Source organism: Nilaparvata lugens, chromosome 4 (genome assembly GCF_014356525.2).
Source record: "Nilaparvata lugens isolate BPH chromosome 4, ASM1435652v1, whole genome shotgun sequence".
NCBI classification, from domain to species: Eukaryota; Metazoa; Arthropoda; class Insecta; order Hemiptera; family Delphacidae; genus Nilaparvata; species Nilaparvata lugens.
Window position 1 is genome coordinate 58,129,820 of NC_052507.1, and position 23,080 is coordinate 58,152,899.

Genomic DNA, 23,080 nt, shown 5'->3' on the forward strand with positions numbered 1-23,080 from the left:
TTCTGAATATTATCTACATATAACTGGCTTTCAATATGATCCTCGGAATTACCGAAAAACTATGCAGTTTGTCTTAAAAATGTAGAGGGCCATATTGAAAGCCAGTTATATGTAGATAATATTCGGAAAAAAGTCAAAGCTGTACTATGAATAGTAACTGCAGGACAGGCGATTTTTTAAGCGCGCGTTTTTACAACTTATCCCCCTCCCACCCAATCTGTCGACCACCCTGGGACGTGACGACATCGAGTTTCATGTATACTAATGACCCCCTATCAATAATCTGGAGACAAATTAACTGCCTCTCTCATGTATGCTCAATGTAATAAGCTACTGCCTGTACTAAATTTGATATCCTTTTCATACAGTTTACTGAATAAGCTATAAAGCTCTTGTACTGGACAAGTGTAACAGTGTAAGGCTACTAACATGTTATTCATATTTTATTATCAGTCATGTAGGCCTACATAAAATTATTACACTTATGTGAGAAGGCACAACAGGCTTATGCCCAAAACTGTCCCTTCTCAAATTTTCACAACAGTCCAAATTAAATTGTAGGTTTTAAGTTACCATCACTTAAGTTATACCGATCAAGTTATATCAAACAGGTAGTAATAACTATAAACGTTTTTGTAGTAAAACATATTCCATTGTTTAGGCCTATTCAAATCTGTAGAAATTTACAATTCATTCACAGTTTTCACAATGATTTCCAGTCCTTGATTGAGCTGTGATTGATTGATGATCAGTGGAGGAGCAAATCTGATGATATTCGCTTTGCAAGGACGAGTCACAAGGCCGTTGTCTCTCAGCTTGATACAGAAGTCCCACGGAGAACAAAAATCTGAAATACATTTTAGATATGAAATTGATGACATTTGATAAGGAATCTATATATATAAAAGCGAAATGGCACTGACTCACTCACTCACTCACTCACTCACTCACTCACTCACTCACTCGCATAACTAAAAATCTACCGGACCAAAAACGTTCAAATTTGGTAGGTATGTTCAGTTGGCCCTTTAGAGGCGCACTAAGAAATCTTTTGGCAATATTCCAACTCTAAGGGTTGTTTTTAAGGGTTTCAAGTTCGTCTTTTAGCATGTTTATTCTTCTTCTCCCAATCTCTTAATTATAATTGAAATTTCCATATCATATGTTACTATAGAACTATAATCTAGATAGAGTACCTCTTCGAAACAGTTGTTAACTGACAACTAAATTAATAATTTTGTCAGGTTGGCATTAAGTTGAGTTGACTTTGTTAGGTTGGCACCAAGTTGAAGATTTAAAAGCATTTATCGCGGAAAAATTGATTGGGGACTGCTACTTCAATCCTGGGAATATTATATTACTAGCCGTCAGGCTCGCTTCGCTCGCCATATCCGTTTAGCCAGACGTTTAGTCTGAACCCCCGACTGGATTGTCCTAACATATGATAAAAATGCTCAAATGAAAAATGCAGGCGAGCGAAGCGAGCCTGCTGATCTCATTCTTGGACGATCCAGTCGGGGGTCCAGGGGGCGGAGCCCCCTGGCTAGACGGATATGGCGAGCGAAGTGAGCCTGACGGCTAGTGCCAAAATAAGAGTAACAAGGACTTGATTATTCCATGATAAGAGCCATGAATACGGTTTTCTAAACAATATCGATAGCCCTGGAAGTCTACTTAATTTAATTGACCGAGCGAAGTGAGGTCTAAGATTCAAGTCGACGTTTCAGCATTTCTCTCATATTTATGTCGCGCATTTACGGCAAAAAACGGCAATAGATTTTCATGAAATTTGACAGGTATGTTACTTTTTGAATTTCGCTTCTACATTATAGTGAGGTTTTTCTCTAATTTTGCATTGCAAGGATGATACAAAAGGAAAGGAGTCTCCTTCAAACGCCAATATTTCCGTAAAAATCAGACTATTCATCGTAAATCAGCAGCTGTCGAGTAGATTATTAATTGCATTCAATGATGCAGGCAATTAATATCTCAATGTAACTTAGTAAAAAATAATCAGTCCACAGCTGTCATGTGGACTATTACTTGCATGCAATAACGCATGCAATAATAAATGAAAGTAACATAGAATTATTCTCTCGACCTTTCTCTGCTTTCAACTCGGGCTGACCTGTTGCCAGATGTCTTGGCGAGCGCGCTCAATCTCACCCACGAATTGGGAAGGTGGTAAACTTTCAGTGTTTCAGCTAACAAGCGAGACCTCGCCCTCCCACAAAATTTCTTCCAAATTTTTTCTCCAATATAAATATCTCACGTCTAAAATCAGTCTATTTTATGGAAGAATAAAATAATAACAATTCCATCTCACTTCTCATACGTACAATTTTTTGGCATGGCGCCCTTTTCAGAGACTCTTCGTCCATAGTTTCCAGTATTAGTTTCTTCGCATTCTTATATGAGTGAAGGAACTAACGAAACAATGTTTGAGAATGTTACTATGATCTTGAAAGTAAAAGTAAACAAACACCTTTAAATCTATGATACGCATTTCCAAAGTCTCATGAAGAATGTAAACTCATAATGGAGGGATAAGGGAGGCGGGTTTTTCACGGTATGTATATCATCGTTTTTTTTCACCAAACTGTTTGAATACTTACTCTCATCATGTATTGCAATGGGAGGCGGGTTTATTATTCATATCAGAACATTTTCTTACTGAAGCTTAACTTATAGCATTTTGTTGGATTTTTTGGTCCACAAATTTTATTTTCTACACCAGAGTTCTCAATAGGGTCGTGGTGGAGGACGGGTGACGAATTATTTTTTGGAGAGAATTATAATATTTCGCTACAATATTGACAGCATATTACAACATCATTACTTTATACTTTTGTCAAAATTGATTATATTTTTTTAGGAAATGCTAATGCATCTCCAAAGCCATACAAACAAAAATTCAAAGTACTATTACTTTAGAAGCTTCTTATTATTAATTTAGCGATTCCCACTGATATTTTTCATCGATCTTATTCATTAATTCTCGACTTCTATCAATCGATAATGAAAACAGAAATTTGATCAGTTGATCTTTATCAATGTCAATTATTATATCCACTGAATGAATTGATTTTTAATTCTCACCTGTATTGAGTGCAATAGCATTAAGAAGACCCATGCCTCGCACCAGCGACACCTTCTCTTTGGGCAGAGATCGCTCCAACTCGTCCCTGAATACCTGTCCCATCTTGTCAGCATTGTCGACCAGACCCTCCTCAGTGATGACGTCAACAGCAGTGATGGCCACCTTGCAGCCCAGTGGATTCCCGCCGAACGTCGAGCCGTGGGTGCCCGGAGTGAAGCAGTCTATCACGTCTGAGTCAGCTACCACTGCTGATACCTGGGGGTTGACGAAATTTCACATTAATCAGAATAATATAGAGAACATTGGCCAGTAGTTATGTAGGTCTATAGTTGTGTGTTCAAATCCCGTCAAGAGCATACATTTCTCTTATCATTTTATCCCCAGTGATTCTATCATATTTCATCAGTTCAATTTCATCATCAATTTATGCTTTATTATCATTTTCTATCTCATCATCCATGCACAAGCGAAAGCTTGCGGGATCATCAAGGAAAATTAGATTCCATTGTATTAATGATAATTATATAGGCTACTGCAACAATACTGAGGGTCATAATTTGTCTCAACCTCCGATCACATAGGTATCATGAGATATGGACGGAGTGAGGGGGCGATTTTCACAGAGTTCAAAAGCGTGTCCTCCTCACCAAATGATCTGTGATCGGTAGAGAGTTAATTTGGTAGAGAGTTAGTGGGGAGGATATTTTTAATATTCTTCCCAAAGAATGGACATTGATATGTCCAAAGCTCCGCCAATTTATGTAGATGCATAACAATATGATTATTATCTATAGTTATTATATTACAAATTGCTTTTTCATATCATATACAGTTCAATAGTTATTTTCTTAGTCTATATTATGTGAATTCATCTATAACTTTGCTGTATTGTAAGCTATTGTATATAAGTGTATAAGCCAGTATATATTGTAATCTACATAAATAAAGTACTCAATCAATCAATCAATCAATCGGTGCGTCCTGATCGTCAATTGTTGTCAAGATATACAAGATCTGTACAATAAGTAACCGGACTGACCTCAGAAAATTCTTTATTGGCAAAATATGTACAATTTTTCTCCAGGAATCTTCAAAGAAGTCCCCATTGGAGTCGATAACACGCTGATACCGGATTTCCCAATCCTTGAACGCTCCCTGGAAGTCGACAACCTCTATGCTGTCTAGTCTAGAGCCCTCGTCGTAGCACGTTGAACGTTTTCCAGAGTCCTGAACCGCGCCCCCTTAAGTTGTCTCTTGATCTTGAGGAACAAAATTATGTCCGGTGGTGCCATAAACGGGCTGTAAGGAGGATGTGGCTACGTTACCCTCGACTGTTTGGCCAACTGCTCGGTGACGAGCAGGCAGGTGTGCAACGGAGCATTGTCGTGATGGAGGATCCACGAATCGGCAATCCCCGGACGGACTTGGTGAACCCGGGCAGTTAGTCGACGGAGCACCTCTCTGTAGTACTGGCCGTTCACAAAGAGTTTGTGCCACCCGACCAAACTGTAAACACACACCTGTCTGCTTGTCACCGAGCAGTTGGCCAAACAGTCGAGGGTAACGTAGCCACATCCTCCTTACAGCCCGTTTATGGCACCACTGGACATAATTTTGTTCCTCAAGATCAAGAGACAACTTAAGGGGACGCGGTTCAGGACTCTGGAAAACGTTCATTGTGCTACGACGAGGGCTCTAGACTAGACAGCATAGAGATTGTTGACTTCCAGGGAGCGTTCAAGGATTGGAAAATCCGGTATCAGCGTGTTATTGACTCCAATGGGGACTAATTTGAAGATTCCTAGAGAAAAATTGTACATATTTTGCCAATTAAAAATTTCCTGAGGTCAGTCCGGTTACTTATTATACAGACCCTGTGTATCCATAAACTTAGTCTCCCGTAGCTACCATAGTTGCTTATCGTTATTAGTTATTCGCAAGAAGAAAGAAATAGTTCAATAGGAATCTACCATAAAATCAGTCAAGTTCATGCAGAAAGCTTCATGAGTGATAATAAAGTCATACTAGCAAAAAAGGTTGGCCGTCGTCATATTAAACGCTGCTGGTCTTTCTTGGGACCCCCTCACCAAGAATGCACTCTGCGGGCACCCCCTAAAGACATGAATCATGTCAGGAATTCAAAGATGCTAGTTTGAATTACGAAACATTGTGAGACGTCATGACAACGTTAGTGTTGTCACCCAGTTTTGTTACAACCAAACGAATCCTTATCAGCAATAATCCAAAAGGAATATTTCCGATCACCAGTCATTCAAACCTGAGTTAGCTACTAATAACTTGCCAGCCTTCACCTTTCTCTTCCTGAAGCTCAAGCCAGAACATGAAAGGCACAGCTTTCAAACTAACGAACAGCTCCAAAACAAAGTTTTGGCCCACTTCAACTCATTTGGCGGCACAAGGTTACCTTATTTTTCCTCGCACTATCATTTTGATGATGTACTTATTGTATGAATCAATAAAGAATCATTTTATGGACAGGATTTTGATAGGCTGATTTACTGGTATGACAAATGCCACAATCTTCACGGCGATTCTGTTAAAGAATAATAACCATAAGTGTATGCAATTCATTATTATTATTTATGATAACTATTATTTTTTAATAAGGGAGTCTACTAACAGGCATAAGGCCTACGCCTGAATCAGTCTTCACTACTATCCTATATACTATTAAACGAGCAACTTCTGTTTATATGTTCATATGTTTAGATGTTTGAATGTTTAGATGTTTGAATGTTTAGATGTTTATGTTTGTATTTCACCGGATCTCGAAAATGGCTCTAACGATTCTCACGAAGTTCAGAACATAGTAGGTTTATAATATAAAGATTCGATTGCACTAGGTCTTATCTCTGGAAAAATTCGCTGAAGGACATTAAAAGGATAACTATTATTCATCCTTGGGAAAACAGCTGATAATAATTATTTCGTCGTCTGTTGGTGATGGAAGTGAGTGTGCGAGTTCATGTGTGTGGGACTGTGTCAAAATTATGACTCAGCAGTTGAACTTTTGTAATCATTCAATCAGGTACTTAGTGCCGGTTGCAAAAAAGCCGGGTTATTTCCAATCCTGATGAATTCCAGTAGATCCATCTTTTCGAAATGGTATTCTCTGATTTGGTTCACGTGAAATTAATCAGTATTAAAATTTAACCGGCTTTTGTGCAACCGGGCCTTTGTGAGGGAAATTTTTGCATTCCTCTGGGAATTGATCTCAATTTATTGTGATTAGATAGAACATCTCTGTTATGAATGTTTTTATAATTTCTTCTTTCGTTATAATTTTTTTATGCTTTCGTACTCCAGAGCGAAGCTCGGTCCCCGATATTTTACAATCGAATTTAGAATGTAAATAGAATCAGAGATGTACACCACAGCAATACCGTGCATTCGAATTTAATTCACAAGAGGTATAAATATAAGCATTTATCAAGAAATAAAATTAAAAAAATCTAAGTAACCTCTTTGAAAATATTTACTCACAATGTGACATATTCATTGTTTCAACATTGATGTCATTATCAAGTCAAGCCTTACTTTGAAATGACATTTATAATGTTGAAACATATGTTGTGAGTAAAAATTTTAAAAGAAATTTATATGCTTCGATTATTTGTTTACATTTCTTGATAATTGAGAGTATCCATAACCAAAAACGTAATATAAGCATTTATTTACATTTGTTTTTCATATACGACAAATCAGAGGTTCAAAAATAGCCCTTCTATTATTATTTATCCAGTAGATGATGAATTATAGTAATGTAACCCTCACCGGATATACGCCTCCAGCCAGCGCCTTGCCGAGTACCATGACGTCAGGCCGGGCATTCTCGTAGTGCTGGTGACAGAAGAGGCGCCCGGTGCGCCCCAACCCGGCCTGCACTTCGTCGTCGATCCACAGCACGTTGTACTTGGAGCAGAGCCGTCTCACGCCCGTCAGGTACGCTGCATCCGGAACGACAACTCCGGCCTCGCCCTGGACGGGCTCCACCATGAACGCGCACACGTTCGGGTTTTGTAGGGCTTTCTGCAAGTTGAAAGATGATGTATTTCAGGAATAAGTGTTTCAATATCCACGTTCCTAGAAAGGCTAGGCTACTCGTATTTACATAGAATTAAGTTGAAAACAGGGTACCGGTGTACGGTACTTCAATTTTTAATTCAAAGCTATAGTACTTCAGAAATGAGTGTTTAGCCGTGTCCACACTGAACAAATTGTTCGACAAACATTTTTGTTGGGAAAGTTTAGGCAAATTCTATTATGTTGGACAAACAATGTTTGCCCGTGGCCAGTGTGGACGCGTCACCAAACAAAATATTTGTAAGTGGGAAGAACAGGTTTTATGTTTTACAGCTGTCAACTCTGAAAATGTTTGGAAAAACAGTAATATTTTGTTTGACAAACAATGATTGTCCAAACTTTTTAAAATGTTTGTCCCTGAGCTCCTCAACAAACATGTTTGCCGGAAATGTATGTCGAACATTTGTTCAGTATGGACACGGCTTTTCAATATCCACTGTATTGGTAATAGCTACTAGCGTATTTGCATAAAATTGAGTTGAAAGCAGAGTAGCCTACTTGAATCTCCAATTCAAAGTTATTGCATTTTAGGAATAAGTAGTTCAATAATCGCTGTATTGGTGAGGGCTACTTGTATATTCACATGGGAAAAAGTTAAAAACAAGGTACTTTGATTTTTATCCAAGTGTTTTAATTCCAGTAATTCGATGAATGAAGAGGAAGGATGATGCGAAGGATAAGAAGAAGAACAAGAGGAGTGAACAAGAAAGAACAAGCAGAACAGAGAGGAGAAGGGGAAGAAAGAGAATACCAATTGAAGAAGGAAAGAGGACTCATAAAGGTGAGGGATCCACAGGGATTAATGCAATTTAATGTGTTCTTATTCAATTCATTCAATACCAGAAGCAGGATAAGGAGAAGGAGGACGATGATGATGATGAAAAAAAGTGGTGGGGAGGAAGAAAGATTAATTGATTGAGGGAATGTGAGGGGAAGTAAGTGAAAGGTTTTCTGTGATTGTTTTTTCATTTGACGAATAATATGAATAGAGGAGGAGGGAAGAATGAGGAAAAGTGGGGAAAACCATGAGAGAAGAATAAGAGAGGAACGTAGAAAGAGAAGAGCAAAAAATGAGAAGAGAGAAAAACGTTTTGAAGGGCTTTCTATAATATTGAAGCATTTTATTTGATTCGATCATTATAAAAAATGAGAGAGGATCACGAGAAGGTGTAGAAGGAATGCAGGAGAAGAAGGAGGCAAAGTAGAAGGGGACAAAAGAAGAATGAAGAAATGTAAAAATTCTTTACTAGGCGGAGTAAGGACTTCAACCTCAAGAATGAGAAGACTAATAAGTGGTGGGGCCGCGATGATACAAAGTGAAAAGAAATAGAAAAATTAAAGGTCGAAAAGAAGAAGAATGTTGATGACGAGGAGAAGGGAAGACGAAAGGAGGAAAAGAGAATGATGAGATTGGAAAGGAGAAATGAGTGATAAAGATGACCAGTTTCCATAAGACCTTGCGTTCCCCAATAATAATATTGAATATCTAACTCTTCAACTATGGATGAATCGAATATGATAAGTAGACTGCTACAGACCAGGAAGGGAATATCAATGCATTCAATATACATAATTTCAATTGGTTCATAGTTGATTGGAGATCATTAAATGCCCTATTGTTGTTATATAATATTTTAAATCATAACGTCCATTTACCATATTTTATCAGCCTAATTAAGACCTATCAGACCTAGAAGGAATATATTGTTCGAGATTCCCCTTTGCTAGAACAAACCATCATTACAACTCATTTATTTATAAAACCTTACGACTGTTTAATAGCTTGAATGAATACATTGATCCGTTTTCGAGCTCATTCAATGAATATAAGAAACATTGTGAACTGAATCTATCATCAGACGCTCGTTTTTTAGATGAATTGTTTTGTAAACTCTGGCTGGAACTCTCCTAGTTTAAGACTTTTCTTTTTCTGTTTACTTAGCTTTTTTTCTTTTATTAGTTATTATTTTCTCTCCTGTAATCTTTAAATCGTTTTTTTAATTGTATTTTCCTCTAGAATCTTTGGAAAGGATTGTTTTACCTTCTTTCTTTTCACATTTTTCTTTATAATAATGAAATTATTTGATTATTCTGAGTAAATGCTTTTTGCTTTCTTTTCTTTATTTACTATTTTTCAAAATGTATATAAGTTAAATTGTTGTTTCATTTAATTGTGTAAATAAGGCTCTTTATGGATCTCTGTGAGCCTTTGTATGTGAAGAAAATGAATGAATAAATAAATAAATAGTTGAAGCAACTACAGAACTCTCACTCACCTCCAAATCCTCCAAATCATTGTAGTCGACCAGATTCAAGTTGGGCATGTAAGGGCCGAAGTTCTCATACATCCAGGGGTCCACCGAACTGGAGATGGCAGCCAGGGTGCGACCCCAGAAGTTGCCGCGAGCGAACAGCACAATCGCCTCATTGGCTGCAATTCTCTTCTTCTTGTAACCCCACAGTCGAGCTAGCTTCACTGCCGTTTCACCACCTTCAACACCTACAAGAGAAATCCATGTAGGGAGAAATTTACCCTATGTACAAAGATGTTGTGGAATTTCTGCCTATCAAGGTAAAATAAGAGCGATATTATCAGGTCCACAAAATTTATAATTTTTAATAGGTAATTATTATTTCAGCCAAATTGAGGCTAGACTAAACAAAAATTATCACTGATGATGATGCATCAAGTGCATTGATACTTCAGTTTGTCTCAAATAAACCATGTGGAACTGACAATATCGCTTCCATTCCACCGTGAAAATTTTTCATGAACTAGATTATGAGATCACCACTTATATGATATAATAAGTAGACTGGAGAGATGTATTTTTACTCAATCGTGAATTTGTATGTATCGGCCTATACGAAATTGAAACATTATTAGTAACAATGTTTTCTGTGTGGTTGTATACTGTCAGAACGGAGATGAATAATTCATCAAGCTAACTCCAAATCTAGGTTTTGGAAAGGGTTTAGAAGGTTCATAAGTAGAGAGGATGGAACAGACGTAGTAGAGTGATAATGCGAAAGAGGTGAAGAAGCTGGAAGAGGAAAGGAGAAGTTGGAGTAAAAGGACAAGAATGAGGGAACTTGAGATGGGAACAAGATTATGAGGAGGACAAGAGAGAACTAGAGAAATATTGATATAGAGAAATAGGATAGAATCTAGGAATATGAGAAGGACGCTAAATAAGTAGTGTAATGTTACTATGATCTATATTTAGATAGGGAATAATCATTGAATAGGGAAAGATGTGAAGGGATGTGTTTTAATAGAGAATAGCCATAAGAGTTGGTTATTTCATGGTTTCAGATAAAAACTGGGGAATGGAAGAGGTGCTATCACCCCATCAGGGGGTAAGGGGGGAAATCTGGAATTGCGATAAGTGGGAGAGATGGAAGAGCAAAATGAATTCGAGAGGGAGAAAAAAGAAGAAGACTGAACGAAATTTTAATAAGAATGATAGATTACAAGGATTCACAAGATGGAGAGGTTGCTGAAGAGAAAACTTTTGAAACTAGTTGTGTTATAGTCTTGTCACTGTAGATGTGAAGATGTCCGGATGAAATTCACAACTTTTCTTATAAAATTGACTAGAATCATGTAAATTTTTGTTTGCTCATCATTTGATATCATATAAAATTATGTAATTCATATTGTTTAAATTTAAATGTGGAAAATGTTCCTTGACTTTATTCCGGAGAATGTTATATCTGAGAGTGAGATTATAACAAGTATATGAATGGCGGAAATATGAGTATGAGGGAAACATAAATTTTAATATGGAAGTGTTCGCCTGTTTCTCTAATAAAATATTGTGATAATATTGATTTTCCCATGAATAAATGGATGGATGAATAATTTACAATACCATAAGTAGTACAATGATTGCATATTTTACCTGTATTCATAGCCAGCACTTTATCAAATCCCGTAAGCTTTGTGATATGCTCTGAGAACTCCCATAGCACATCGTTGTAATGCGAGCGGGAAGTGTGATGTAATTTACTGGCCTGGTCCATCAATGCTTTCAGAATGCGAGGATGACAATGGCCTTGATTGAGGGTGGCAAATCCACCCAGAAAATCCAGGTATTGTTTGCCGTCTACGTCCCATACATCAACTCCTGGGAAAATATTTTCAAAAATAATATTATCGTATAGTATCGGAAATATTTGACTGTGCTTCCATGAAATTTTTTGAGGGGCTCTAAACCAAATCTTTCCTAGAATTTGGGGGTGCGTCTATGGTTTTGAGAGGGGGGGTTAACACCTCCATATTCATGTATATTATAGGCCCAGTCCAATTATAAACAAACATCGGAATACAGAAATGCTATTGTTCAGCATCTACGTCACATAATTATATAATATAAGAGAAGACAGAAGATATTATCAACTCTTGAATTTTTTTCTGATAATTCTAATAGGCTATCTTCATTTATTGAAAATTAATTGAAATACAGGAAGGTATTGTTCAGCGTTTACCTCCCATGATATATAACTTATATGAATTCCTGAATATGTTTTGAATTTGAAAGTTAGTTATTAATGAATTTTATTTATTAGCAGGAAAATTCAAATAACAGAAATATTATTGTCACATAATCTACTAGAGAAGGATTCTCATCCATAAATGTAGTTTTTATTAATTAAAAACTCGACTGAAATAATGTGGAATATTATTCTTCACTGTCAACTCCCCAAAGCGATTATTCAAGCATTGTATTGATAGGACAGTTATTCCATGAAGATGGACTGGAATCCTTAAAAATAATGCGCAGGCTCATGAGTAGATTATTGATATTGTTTATATTGACTACCGTCCCAAGCATTGGATCATGCGATTTCCTAAGATAAATATTTCTTCAGTTCTTGAATTGGGGAAGTTAATATAATATATAGGCCTAGTAATGTTGACTTGCTTTGTCTCATAGTAATCCATGTTCAGTTAAGAAGCCATTCAATTTATTTCTACGCAAGAATGAAAAATAATAGCTTTAATGGAATTCCAAATAGAAACGTACGGTAATATAAATATAATTTTAAATAATTTTATCAATTAGAGAAAAATGTATAATATTATTGATCGAATTAGTAAGAGAGTTGAATAATGTAGGTACCGGTAACAAAAATAGCAATATATGTTCAATATTTTTGAAATAATATGATTATTCATTGGAGAGTTACTAGAATAAAAAACAATTTCAGATGAAACAGAAATGCATATTTATTTCAAAATCAGACTTTTAAGAATATAATAGCACTTAAAAAACCAATAATTTCTCACTCATCATAAGAGCTTCATAGAGAAGAACGTTTTGTTCAATGGCTAGAAATGTTTATAGAACTCAAAAATCAGGCCTAACCATCAAAATTATAATCGTTTCCCTGAGAAGTAATATGAATTACAGGTCCAACTCAAACAGTATTGAAAGCACTAGATACTAGGACTGTGAATCATTAAATCAGATTTTTATTTTGCATCAAAACAAATACAACATATTATAGTACAAGTTCCTTCTCTTGAGTATAATAACATACTGTAATTTAAAACTAAAAAATATATATAATAAGAGAAAAGGAAAATAAAAACTCATGATTTTCACAGAGCAAAATAAAATTACTACTAATAAAAAAGAACAAAGTCTTTTGCCCGTTAGTAGGAAGCATAAATAAATGAGAATGAGAATAATGATTATATTTCTTCAGGGCGACGAGTTGAAAAATAATATCATAGTAACCTTTTTTAAAAGTTATATTAAGAAGTTTTTTTAGAGAAAGGGTACTATGGTATAATTTTTTAACTGAGAATGAGAATAAATTTATTTCACAATATAATACACTCACCTTTCCCTTTGGATATGACAATAGGCACTGGTTCATAATTGTTAGCATGAAACTTCTTCTCATTTTCTATAACTTGTTTCGAAGAGAGACTTCTTGATGGAGGGGATATTCCTCTGGCCACAATTGATTTGAACAGATTGTTTATTATACAATCACTGGTGCACTTTATTATTGTAGACATCTTGTCTGTCCTGGTGTTCAAAATAAAAAAGATGAAAATGAAATATTTCCAATAATAGAATAGAATAGAATAGAATAGAAACTTTTATTTGCCATAAAAAATTAAAATAAATACAAAAAATAGTGAACAATAGATTACAAATCTCAACAAAAGAAAAGCAAAAGTAACATTGTGTTCAAATACAAGCAAACATAATATTATGGCAAATGTACTGGGCGCAAAGGAATGAAATTTCTGTCCGCGCATAGGAGTATCAATAAATCTCTAAAATTACAATACAAGGACTATTTTTTGAAAATAAACTGAAAAAAAAACATCCATAATATAATGAGTAAGTTAATGAAAAAGAAACATTGTTATAAGAGTAATGAGAGTAATGAGGTCTATAATTAGAAAAAAAACATGTGATTAATATAATTAATTAATGTTCAGAATTAAACCAGCAATCATATAACCCAGGAATAGAAAGGTGGATAGAGCTAAGAAAAATAGTAATTGAATAGAACTTAGAAAATAGCAGCAACTGCCAAAAATACAATAACAGTTATGCAACCTAATAACCTGAAAGCTATATTATGTTGAAATGCCAGATCTTAGAAATATGAAGCTAAGGGAATATTGAATAGATTATCTTAGGATGTGGTACCAACTTTCAATCACATCAATATTGAGAGCCAAGATTATCTTCTTCACTTTTCTTTTGAAAATTGGGAGAGGATAACTAGCAGAAGCAATATCCTGAGGCAGTTGCTTGAAAAATCTTCCTTGCAGGAAACAGAAAGACTTTTGGAAAAAAGTACTATGAGGTCTAGGAATGGGAAACCTTTCAGCAAACCTAGTTCTCCTATCATTGGCCTCGTGCCCCAAGGTAGCGCCTTCATTCCCACTAGACCAATAGAATTGAGATAATACCTTGAAAACATACAAGTGTCTCAGAGGCAAAATTTTCATAGACTGAAAAGAAGAGAATAAATCCAGATTTTCTTGATTATCAACTATTGCTCTTACTAAGGCTCTCTGGAGTGACAATACAGGCTTCAAATGGGTTATGTAAGTACTTCCCCAACAAACTAATCCATATGAGAGACGAGACTGAGCAAGGGCAAAATAGAGGTCTCTCAGAACAAATGTTGGACACAAGTTTCTAAGACTGAAAACCCTATGTAGAAGGCAACGCAAGTATTTTTTCATTGACTCTATCTGGTTTTTCCACAATAAATCATCATCAACGGTAATGCCAAGATACTTTACACTTCTCTCTTGATTTATAATTCCACAGCCACAATCAACTTCATTGCAACCAACAAAATGAAACTTCAAGGGCTGGATAAGCATGAATGAAGATGCAATCCCAAAATTCAGGTAGATGGTTTTCTCAAGGTTCAGGCTCAATTTATTGTATGCAAACCACACAGAAATCAAGCGAAGGTCATTTGACATCTGATCATACAGATCCGAATCTGAGGTTGCACCATAAGAAAGGGCAGTGTCATCAGCAAAAACTGTGAACCTTCCACTGAAAGGGCCATGATACAGGTCATTAATATACACCAGGAACAGGATAGGTCCCAATACAGAGCCTTGTGGAACTCCACAATCCACCATAAGAAGTGGACTAGAACTCAAGCCAATGCTAACTGCCTGAGACCGTTCAGAAAGGTATGAATAGAACCAAGTTAGAGGCAAACCACGAATACCAGCTGCTTCCAATTTCCTAATGAGTGTTGCATGGTCAACCGTGTCAAAGGCTTTCCGAATGTCCAAAAACAAGCCAGATACTCTTCTCACCTCTCTATTATTGATGTTCAAACATATCTCTGAAATGAACTTTCTCAAAGCTAACTCAGTTCCTAGGCCCTCTCTAAAACCAAATTGGCAATTTGAGAAAAAATTAGTTGAATTTAGGAAAGTCAACAAGCGATTTTTGATCAGTTTTTCAAATATAACTGAGAAAACAGAGAGAAGAGAAATGGATCTATAATTCTGGATTAATTTTGGGTTACCTTTTTTGGGAATTGGAACTACTTTCGCAATTTTGAGTTTACATGGAAAAACACCCTCAGAAATGCTTAAATTAAATATGAAACATAACACTGGACTGATGATTGTGCTTATTTTCTTGACCATGACTGATGAGTATCCATCGATGCCAGGGGCCTTAGGGTTTTTCAGGGATGCAATGACTTTTTCAATCTCCAAAGAAGAAATCGGATACCAAAACAGTGATCTATCACAACGTGGCTCTCTGAAAACATTGTTATAGTCGTTCAACGCTTGCTGAGGAAAAGGGGGTGGAACAGCAGACTTAGGTGCAGAGACAAAGTATTCATTGAACATATTAGCAACCTCTGAATCTTCACTTACAACACCATCCTCGGTTACCAAATTGAATTTACTTTTCTTGGCTCCTCTTCCAATCAATTCATTGATAAGTTTCCACTGTTTTTTGGAATTACCTCTTACAGTCTGGAACCGATCATAGTAATATCTCTCCTTTGCTATCTTTACCCACATTTTTATCTTGTTCCTCAAAGTAACAAATTCATGTTTCAATCTGATGTTCTCAGGCTCATTCATTGTCTTCTTATATAATTTGTCCCTTGACCGAATAGCTTCACAAAGTCCACTGTTCATCCAAGGCTTCAATAATCGTTGCTTGTGATTTATTTGAGTGGACTTAGTGACCTTAGATGATTGAATGGCAGAGTCCAAAACATAACAAAAACAATTATATGCGTGATTAACACTTTCGGCACTGAATACAACAGACCAATCTTGGATTGTAAGTAATCCTGTGAGAACATCCCAATTTGAAATGAACCAAAATTCACCCCTGGCCGAGACTTTTTTGCCAGCATAGAAAGACACACAGCTCTGTGATCACTTATAGAGACCTCAAGAACAGCAGAGCGCGCAGAAGATGGACCAACACCTCTCAGCAACACATGATCAATGCACGTTGAAGTATTTTCCGTGACACACGTGTATCAATATCAATCAAATTTTCAAGACCACTAGAAGAGATTATTTCAAAGTACCTGTCGCTAATTCGATCAGAATTATTAACATTTATATTAAAATCACCAATACATACAACAACCGAACTCTTAATGCTACTCAACATATCACTAAAATCAGTCAAGAAACGATCAACCGGAACTCCATGCCATCTATAAATTCCTATCAGAGTGAAGCAAACATTATTGTACACACATTCAAATATAAGAGAATCTGCCCCATCAATCTGTCTAGCTACTGTGCAACAGGTGAATTCCTCCTTGTGATAAACAACAATACCACCACATCTGTTATCATTACATGAGAATAAAGTAACATAACCCTTAATATCATATATATTTATATTTACATCAGGCTGGATCCACGCTTCAGACAAAACAATAAAATCTGGTTTCATTTCTAAATTGTTCAAGTATAACAAAAATTCATCAAAATTTCTATTAATGCTTTGAATATTCATATGGAAAAAAATAAGACTCTCATCACTCTTAAAATATTCATTAAAGTCCTCAATTGAAGTTAAATATTTACATTCAAAATCATTGTTCATAGTATAAAGTTTCTACTAAATGAAAAAAAAGAGAAATGAAAACGAAACACTGGAAAAAATAGAAAAAAAAGAAGTTTTCGTAGTCTCGACCGCACTAACAAGACTGAATGACTCAAAAAGTAGTTTTATCTAATAAAGGAACAAGTAATGGAAGTAGAATAAAACATTTTTAGGTATAGAATAAACTATTGGATTATGACTTGAGAGAAGGTTATAAGGAAGACTCCTTATAACCCAGTAAGATATTCGTATAAGATACGTATATGATTCAAACCTGGAATAGGATGAAATTATTAAAAAATTGAAAGAAAGAATTTAAACTAGACCATACCTACAAACCTATTGAAGTTTTTTTTTTCCAAAGGGCTCAAATTGACTAGGACCTGAATATAGAATAGTTTCTAAAATATTTAGAGTAATTCAATGTAAAAATAAACCACTAGTTACATCAATTAAATTCACTTGGAAAACAATATCAAACTTAAACCCTTTAGTAACAAATTGATCCAAAATGAGCTCAGAATATAAATAATCTAGATAGTCTACAACAAATAAATTAAGAATCATGCAGATTGATAATCTCAAGCAATCACTGTTATGAATAGATAAGAATCACAACCTCTAAGAATTGATAAGAGTTTATCTACTTCGATTAAATTCATCTCGATTAATAGAAAAATAGAATCAAACTAGAGGCATTTGAATTGTGGCTCTACCGGAGGATGCTGAGGGTGTCATGGGTGGACCATGTCTCTAATGAAGAAATTCTAAGAAGAATGGGAAAGGGAAAAGAAATTCTCAATACTGTAAAAGCGAGGAAGCTCAAATATCTCGGACATATAATGAGAAACGGAAGCAGATACGAGCTACTCCAACTTGTATTGCAGGGCAAGGTAGAAAGTAAAAGAGGTCCTGGAAGAAGGAGAATATCGTGGCTTAGGAACCTGAGGACATGGTATGGAATGAGCACAGCACAGCTGTTCAGGGCGGCAGTCAACAGGGTCATCATAGCCAGAATGGTTGCCAACATCCGGAACGGATAGGAACCAAAAGAAGAAGAAATAGAAAAATAAGTGGAAATAGAAATTCAAGTTGCATTGACAAATAATACGGTATTCAATAACAAAATTCTAATTACCTCAAAATAATGATAAAAATATTCAAAATATTCTAATATGATTATTTAATCTTAACTGTTATCAGTCCTATTATTCTCTAAAGATGTATATTCTGTGATATAGCCTATGGTATTTTAACTTATTCATAAATTAGGCCATTATAAATGCAATATTACAATTGTCAGAAGCTGTACAATATCAAATTCCGGAATCTAATTCAATATTATTACAGAATCAGTGATCAGATTAGAGAGAATAATATTGATTGTGCCAAATAGTTAATTATCTTAGAAGTGAAATATTCTCCAAATTCATGTATTTACCGAAAAAATTGAAAAATAACAATAATATACACATACATAAATATAATCTTAGACCATTAGTGTCCACTATATTAATATCATAATATTATAATAAGTATAGAATCATATATATTATAATAAGTGTAGAACATCTTCATGATAACAGTAGGCTATATGTTGACTGTATCAGATTTATCGTTGAGATATAGTATTTATTTTGAGGTATACGATTTATTTGAGGTAAAGTCTAATATGATTATTCAATATAACTGTAATCAGTCCTATTATTCTCCAAAAATGTATATTCTGTGATATAAATATATTTTTTAATTATTTTTTTTTAATTATTTATAAATTAGGCCATTATAAATGCAATATTACAATGTATTATCAGAGATGTAATATACTATTTCATTATGAATGGATTGAAGTAATGATTCCAAATCAAAGATAAAATAGGTACTGAGCTAAATCCTGTACATCCCGAAAAAACATTTTACTGATATGATAAGTGCTACCTGTTATCTAAGTATTCTCACAGCTATTGATAGCTTAAATACAAACAATAGGAGAACAGGATAATAATGAACGAAATAAAATTTCATTATTATCAATATAGAAGTCCAATAATTGAACTTCTATAAAGGAAAACTCAACTGAATAAGATACCGTACTAACCTAGGCACATTGATATGACACTTCCAACTACACACACGTCCAAAATAAATAGACACATCATACATGAGTAAGGCAATCATGAAGAAGTCTATTCTCGAAACTGCTCAAGATCATTCTCCGATTTGATAATGAAAATTTTTCCGTCGTCTACCTTCCTAACTTGACTCGACCCGCTCGATCGCACCACACATGACGCACCAATCCGCTCTTCTGCAGCTCTCTTGAAGCGTTGAAAAGTTTTCTCTGGCCCTTGGAAAGCGCCATATTGACGAAGATCCGGCCATCCCCATTCAGGTTGATTGACTTGGGAGTGAGTTTCTTCTTCTTGTTTCTTTCAAGTAAAAGATGAGCATCAGTTCGACGTACGAATTTGACATGAAGTGTAGGGGGGCGACCTCCACTCGGCTTTCCCAGTCTATGAGCGCAGTCATTGATTCACTGTTCAAATTAATGTCCAGCGCGCGACCCAACGAGGTAACAATCTGAACAACATCTTCACCAACGCTTTCAGGAATACATGAATTTGAACGGAATTTAGACGGGAGTATTGATCACGCTCTTCAAGAAGCGCTAATATTTTGATGTTTTCAGCTTTCACTTTTGCGTAATCACTCTTCAATGAATCAATGGAATCCTGTTGCAGCTTAATCTTTTCATTAAGTAGTTGTTACTAGCGATATGGTCATCGAGTTTTTTCTCTAGATTTTTCTGAGAAGCTATAATGTCCATCTTGAATTTTTCAAACAGCGAAACAAGAGTATCCCGATCAATCACTTCACGAGTCGGATTCTCCTTATGAATAGATTTCACCGGTGTAGAGTCCGATTGTGAACGTAAACGTCTCTCATTGGAAAAGCAACTATCACACGACCACGATTTGGTTGACAAAATTTCAATTTCAGAGTCATCAAGTTTCAGACACTTGCCGTGAAAAGAAGACCGGCACTGAGAGCACTGAAGTTGATTTTTCTCGTTTCTTTTAATTGATACTAAGCACTTACCACACACAGACATGGTTAGAAAAGTGAATAACCGATTCTAAAAATTGCAAGAATTTCAGTGTTAAACAATACAACGATGGAAAGTTCCAATTCAACAGTTTACGCGAGTCAGTATCAGTCAGATAAGATACGGTCAACGGAGCATTTAACAAATCAACCGTTCACTACGACTGCCTAGTCGATACTGATCAAAGATTGCTTAATAATAGTGATTCCAGCAGTTGGCCAACTACAATTTCCATTTAATCTTTTTCATCTGAGATTGTAATTATCACTTGAATAGACCCCAAATTATTTCCTGTTGAGAATGAAATACTAAAATTTATATTATTCATTCATAACTCCAATAAGTAGAATCACTTCACTTATATGGGCTACTCTATTCAAATTAATAAAAGCAATATAAAAACGTGTAGTACCCTTCTATTAAAAACTTCAATTTGAGGGTACTACAAGTTTTTATATTATTGTTTTTATTAACTCCAATAAGTAATCTTCCATCATTTCTTGTTGGAAATTGAATATTATTACATTGTCATATATGTTTGAAAAGAGAATAGTCTACATGTAAAATATTTCTGCATTTATTCTGCATTGCTTTATATAGTTTGAAAAAAAATATAGTGTTGAAAAATCTAGGGTGTGTTTCAGAGATTAACAGCAATAATTCATACATTCAAAGGGATTGGAATTCATGAATGCTCGATCACGAACAATGCTCCATGAAAATTCAGAAGTCCTATGAATGTGGAACATATGGGACACTACAAAAATTCAATTTTCGCCTTACCATAGTGTTCTATCTCCTATATTACAAGACTAGGGTAATCAATTTCAACAAGACAAGTCCAGATTCACTGTATCAGACATTAGGCCTACAATACATTTTTTGATCAGAGATCCTTGATAGAGATATTTTTTGATATTTGAAGCATCCAGTAACCTCTTATTGAAGGGGTATAAATGACTTGTCATGTCAATTTTAAAGTTAAGTCATTTTAATTTTCAATTGATAAAAACATTATTGGAGGATACATAAATCAGCTATTTTAGCTACATTTAATTAGCTATTTTCTAATTCACGTATATTTTTTTGAATTCTGATATTTTTACATGTTATCAGGCAAGGCATCATAGAATCTGATACCCATACTCCTAACCCCTATAGTGAAAAGAGTAGTTCGTTCGATGATGATCATCTCTAAGATGAGGCGTCTCTTTGTTTCGTAAAAATGTATTGCCGATCCTCTTGTCATATCGCTCTATTTTTTTTTTAATAAGGAAATACATTCATAAATGGGAAGACTGAGAAGAGGGAAAATTCCCAGTTCCTTGAAGAATGGCCGGCAGCTTGTTCTCACTGTTTAATCTACCGAATGGATTCTGTAGATTCTGTATTGATCAGATGTTCCCCCAGAATGCCACTTCATATGATATGAGGGAATGGAACAATGCATAGTGGACGCTTTTCAAATTATGAATATTTGACAAACCTCTAACACTTCGAATTATAAAGACAGCAGAGTTCAGTCTCCTACTCAAATAATCGATATGAGGCCTCCACGACAATCCACTATCAAAATCATTACCTACTCCCAGCATCTCTATTAAGCTGAGAATTAACTTGGTATTTCCAATCGCACAGTATTATGCAGTTTTTACGCAGCCAATTACAATTTGTTGAATAATAACCATGAATCTACATAATCACAATGAAGTGAATCAATTTTGGAAAAGTGAACAAATATTTGTTTTATTTCGATTAAAAACAAGTATTTAAAAAATTATTGACTTTTATTTACCTGTAAAACGAATTGTAGCTTCTGAAATAGCAAATTCCTCAACACTAGTTTGAAATGCAGATTTTGTTTCATCTAAATGAAATTTTTGTAGAAATAGCTTGCAGTTATGTCTACTTTTTGAATACACACAAACAAACGACACCCACCACTCACGCACACAAACAGAGGTTGTGACATTTTCATTCAAACTTTATATACTACCGATAAACATACTTCTCTTAACTGTTATTGGGTCGTATAGAATAATGATTTGTTATGTGATTGCGATAAGATATCCTGATGAAGTCTTGTATAATCAAATCGTTACATCATGTCTAGAAAAATCACAGCATAAAAAGTAATTTGATAAGAAAAAATCTGATAAAAGGGATCAATTAGAATGATGATGCTAGGAAAGTGTTCTGAGCTACATACATGTTAATTCGCTCCTAGATAATCATTGAGGTCTCTCAAATACCTCTTTGAAAAGCAGAACAATTCGTTCAGACCAAGGTACCTAGAGTACAATGTATTCTAGGTTCATTGGTTCAGACCTTCATTTGTATACTATATAGTTTAATCTCTGAAACAGATGACTATGAAAGTTTACTCCAAAAATATCTAATAGAGGTCCTTTCAGGAAAAACTTGTTGAATTTGAAGGTCTAGAGAGTAAATCTAGTAGAGTAATCACTAGACTACTGTGCAGGAACATGTTTCAAGCAATTATATTATAACCAGCAATTAAACATGGAAAAGAGATGGATAGAAAACGAAAACTTTACTTTCGACTCATCCACACTCATGAATCATTCCCAAGTAGCAAAACAATATTGTCTTAATATTGGAAGGAATGTTTTCCCAATATTGTTTAATATATTGTAAATGCTGGTCAATGTTGTCAAAATACTCCGACAATATCTTTATGAAACCTTTAATATTTTTTTTTTAAATATTATAGCAATGTTGGTACATATTGCTAAGATATTTTGAAAAAATATTGGAAAATATTGTCACAATATTGCAAAACATTTTTTAAAAAATATTGTCTCAATATTGTTACAAAAATTATCACAACATTGATCAATGTGTTGTAAATATTTTTAAAAAATTCAAATACATTTTATTATTATATATCACACATTTAAACTTTAACGTAGAAATATTTTTAAAATGAAATTTATTTCCCAAGAATAAACAAAAACAAAACATAATAACACACCACTTTACAGCATAGAGAAACACTAAAGAGATTTATAAACAGTGTATATAAGAAAAAATACATAATAATAATAAATGTTAATCTATGCAAAAAGTACAGAACACTCAAAAGGAAAATATTAATACCTGCATAGGCGTTGAACCTGTGCGCAGATATGAGTCCCAAATATAGAA

At 34.8% G+C, this 23,080-nt stretch overlaps 1 protein-coding gene across 1 annotated transcript; it reads right to left on the reverse strand.

Moving 5' to 3' along the window:
• Positions 1-326: 326 nt before the first annotated feature.
• LOC111057096 (ornithine aminotransferase, mitochondrial) lies at positions 327-21,892 on the reverse strand. Its single transcript, XM_039425971.1, has 7 exons — positions 21,708-21,892; positions 13,058-13,248; positions 11,110-11,334; positions 9,481-9,704; positions 6,896-7,150; positions 3,100-3,355; positions 327-847 (listed from the first exon to the last, which is right to left on the reverse strand). Exons 2-7 carry the CDS (start codon positions 13,236-13,238, stop codon positions 684-686), a joined length of 1,305 nt encoding a protein of 434 aa, XP_039281905.1. The 5' UTR covers positions 13,239-13,248; positions 21,708-21,892; the 3' UTR covers positions 327-683.
• Positions 21,893-23,080: the final 1,188 nt, after the last annotated feature.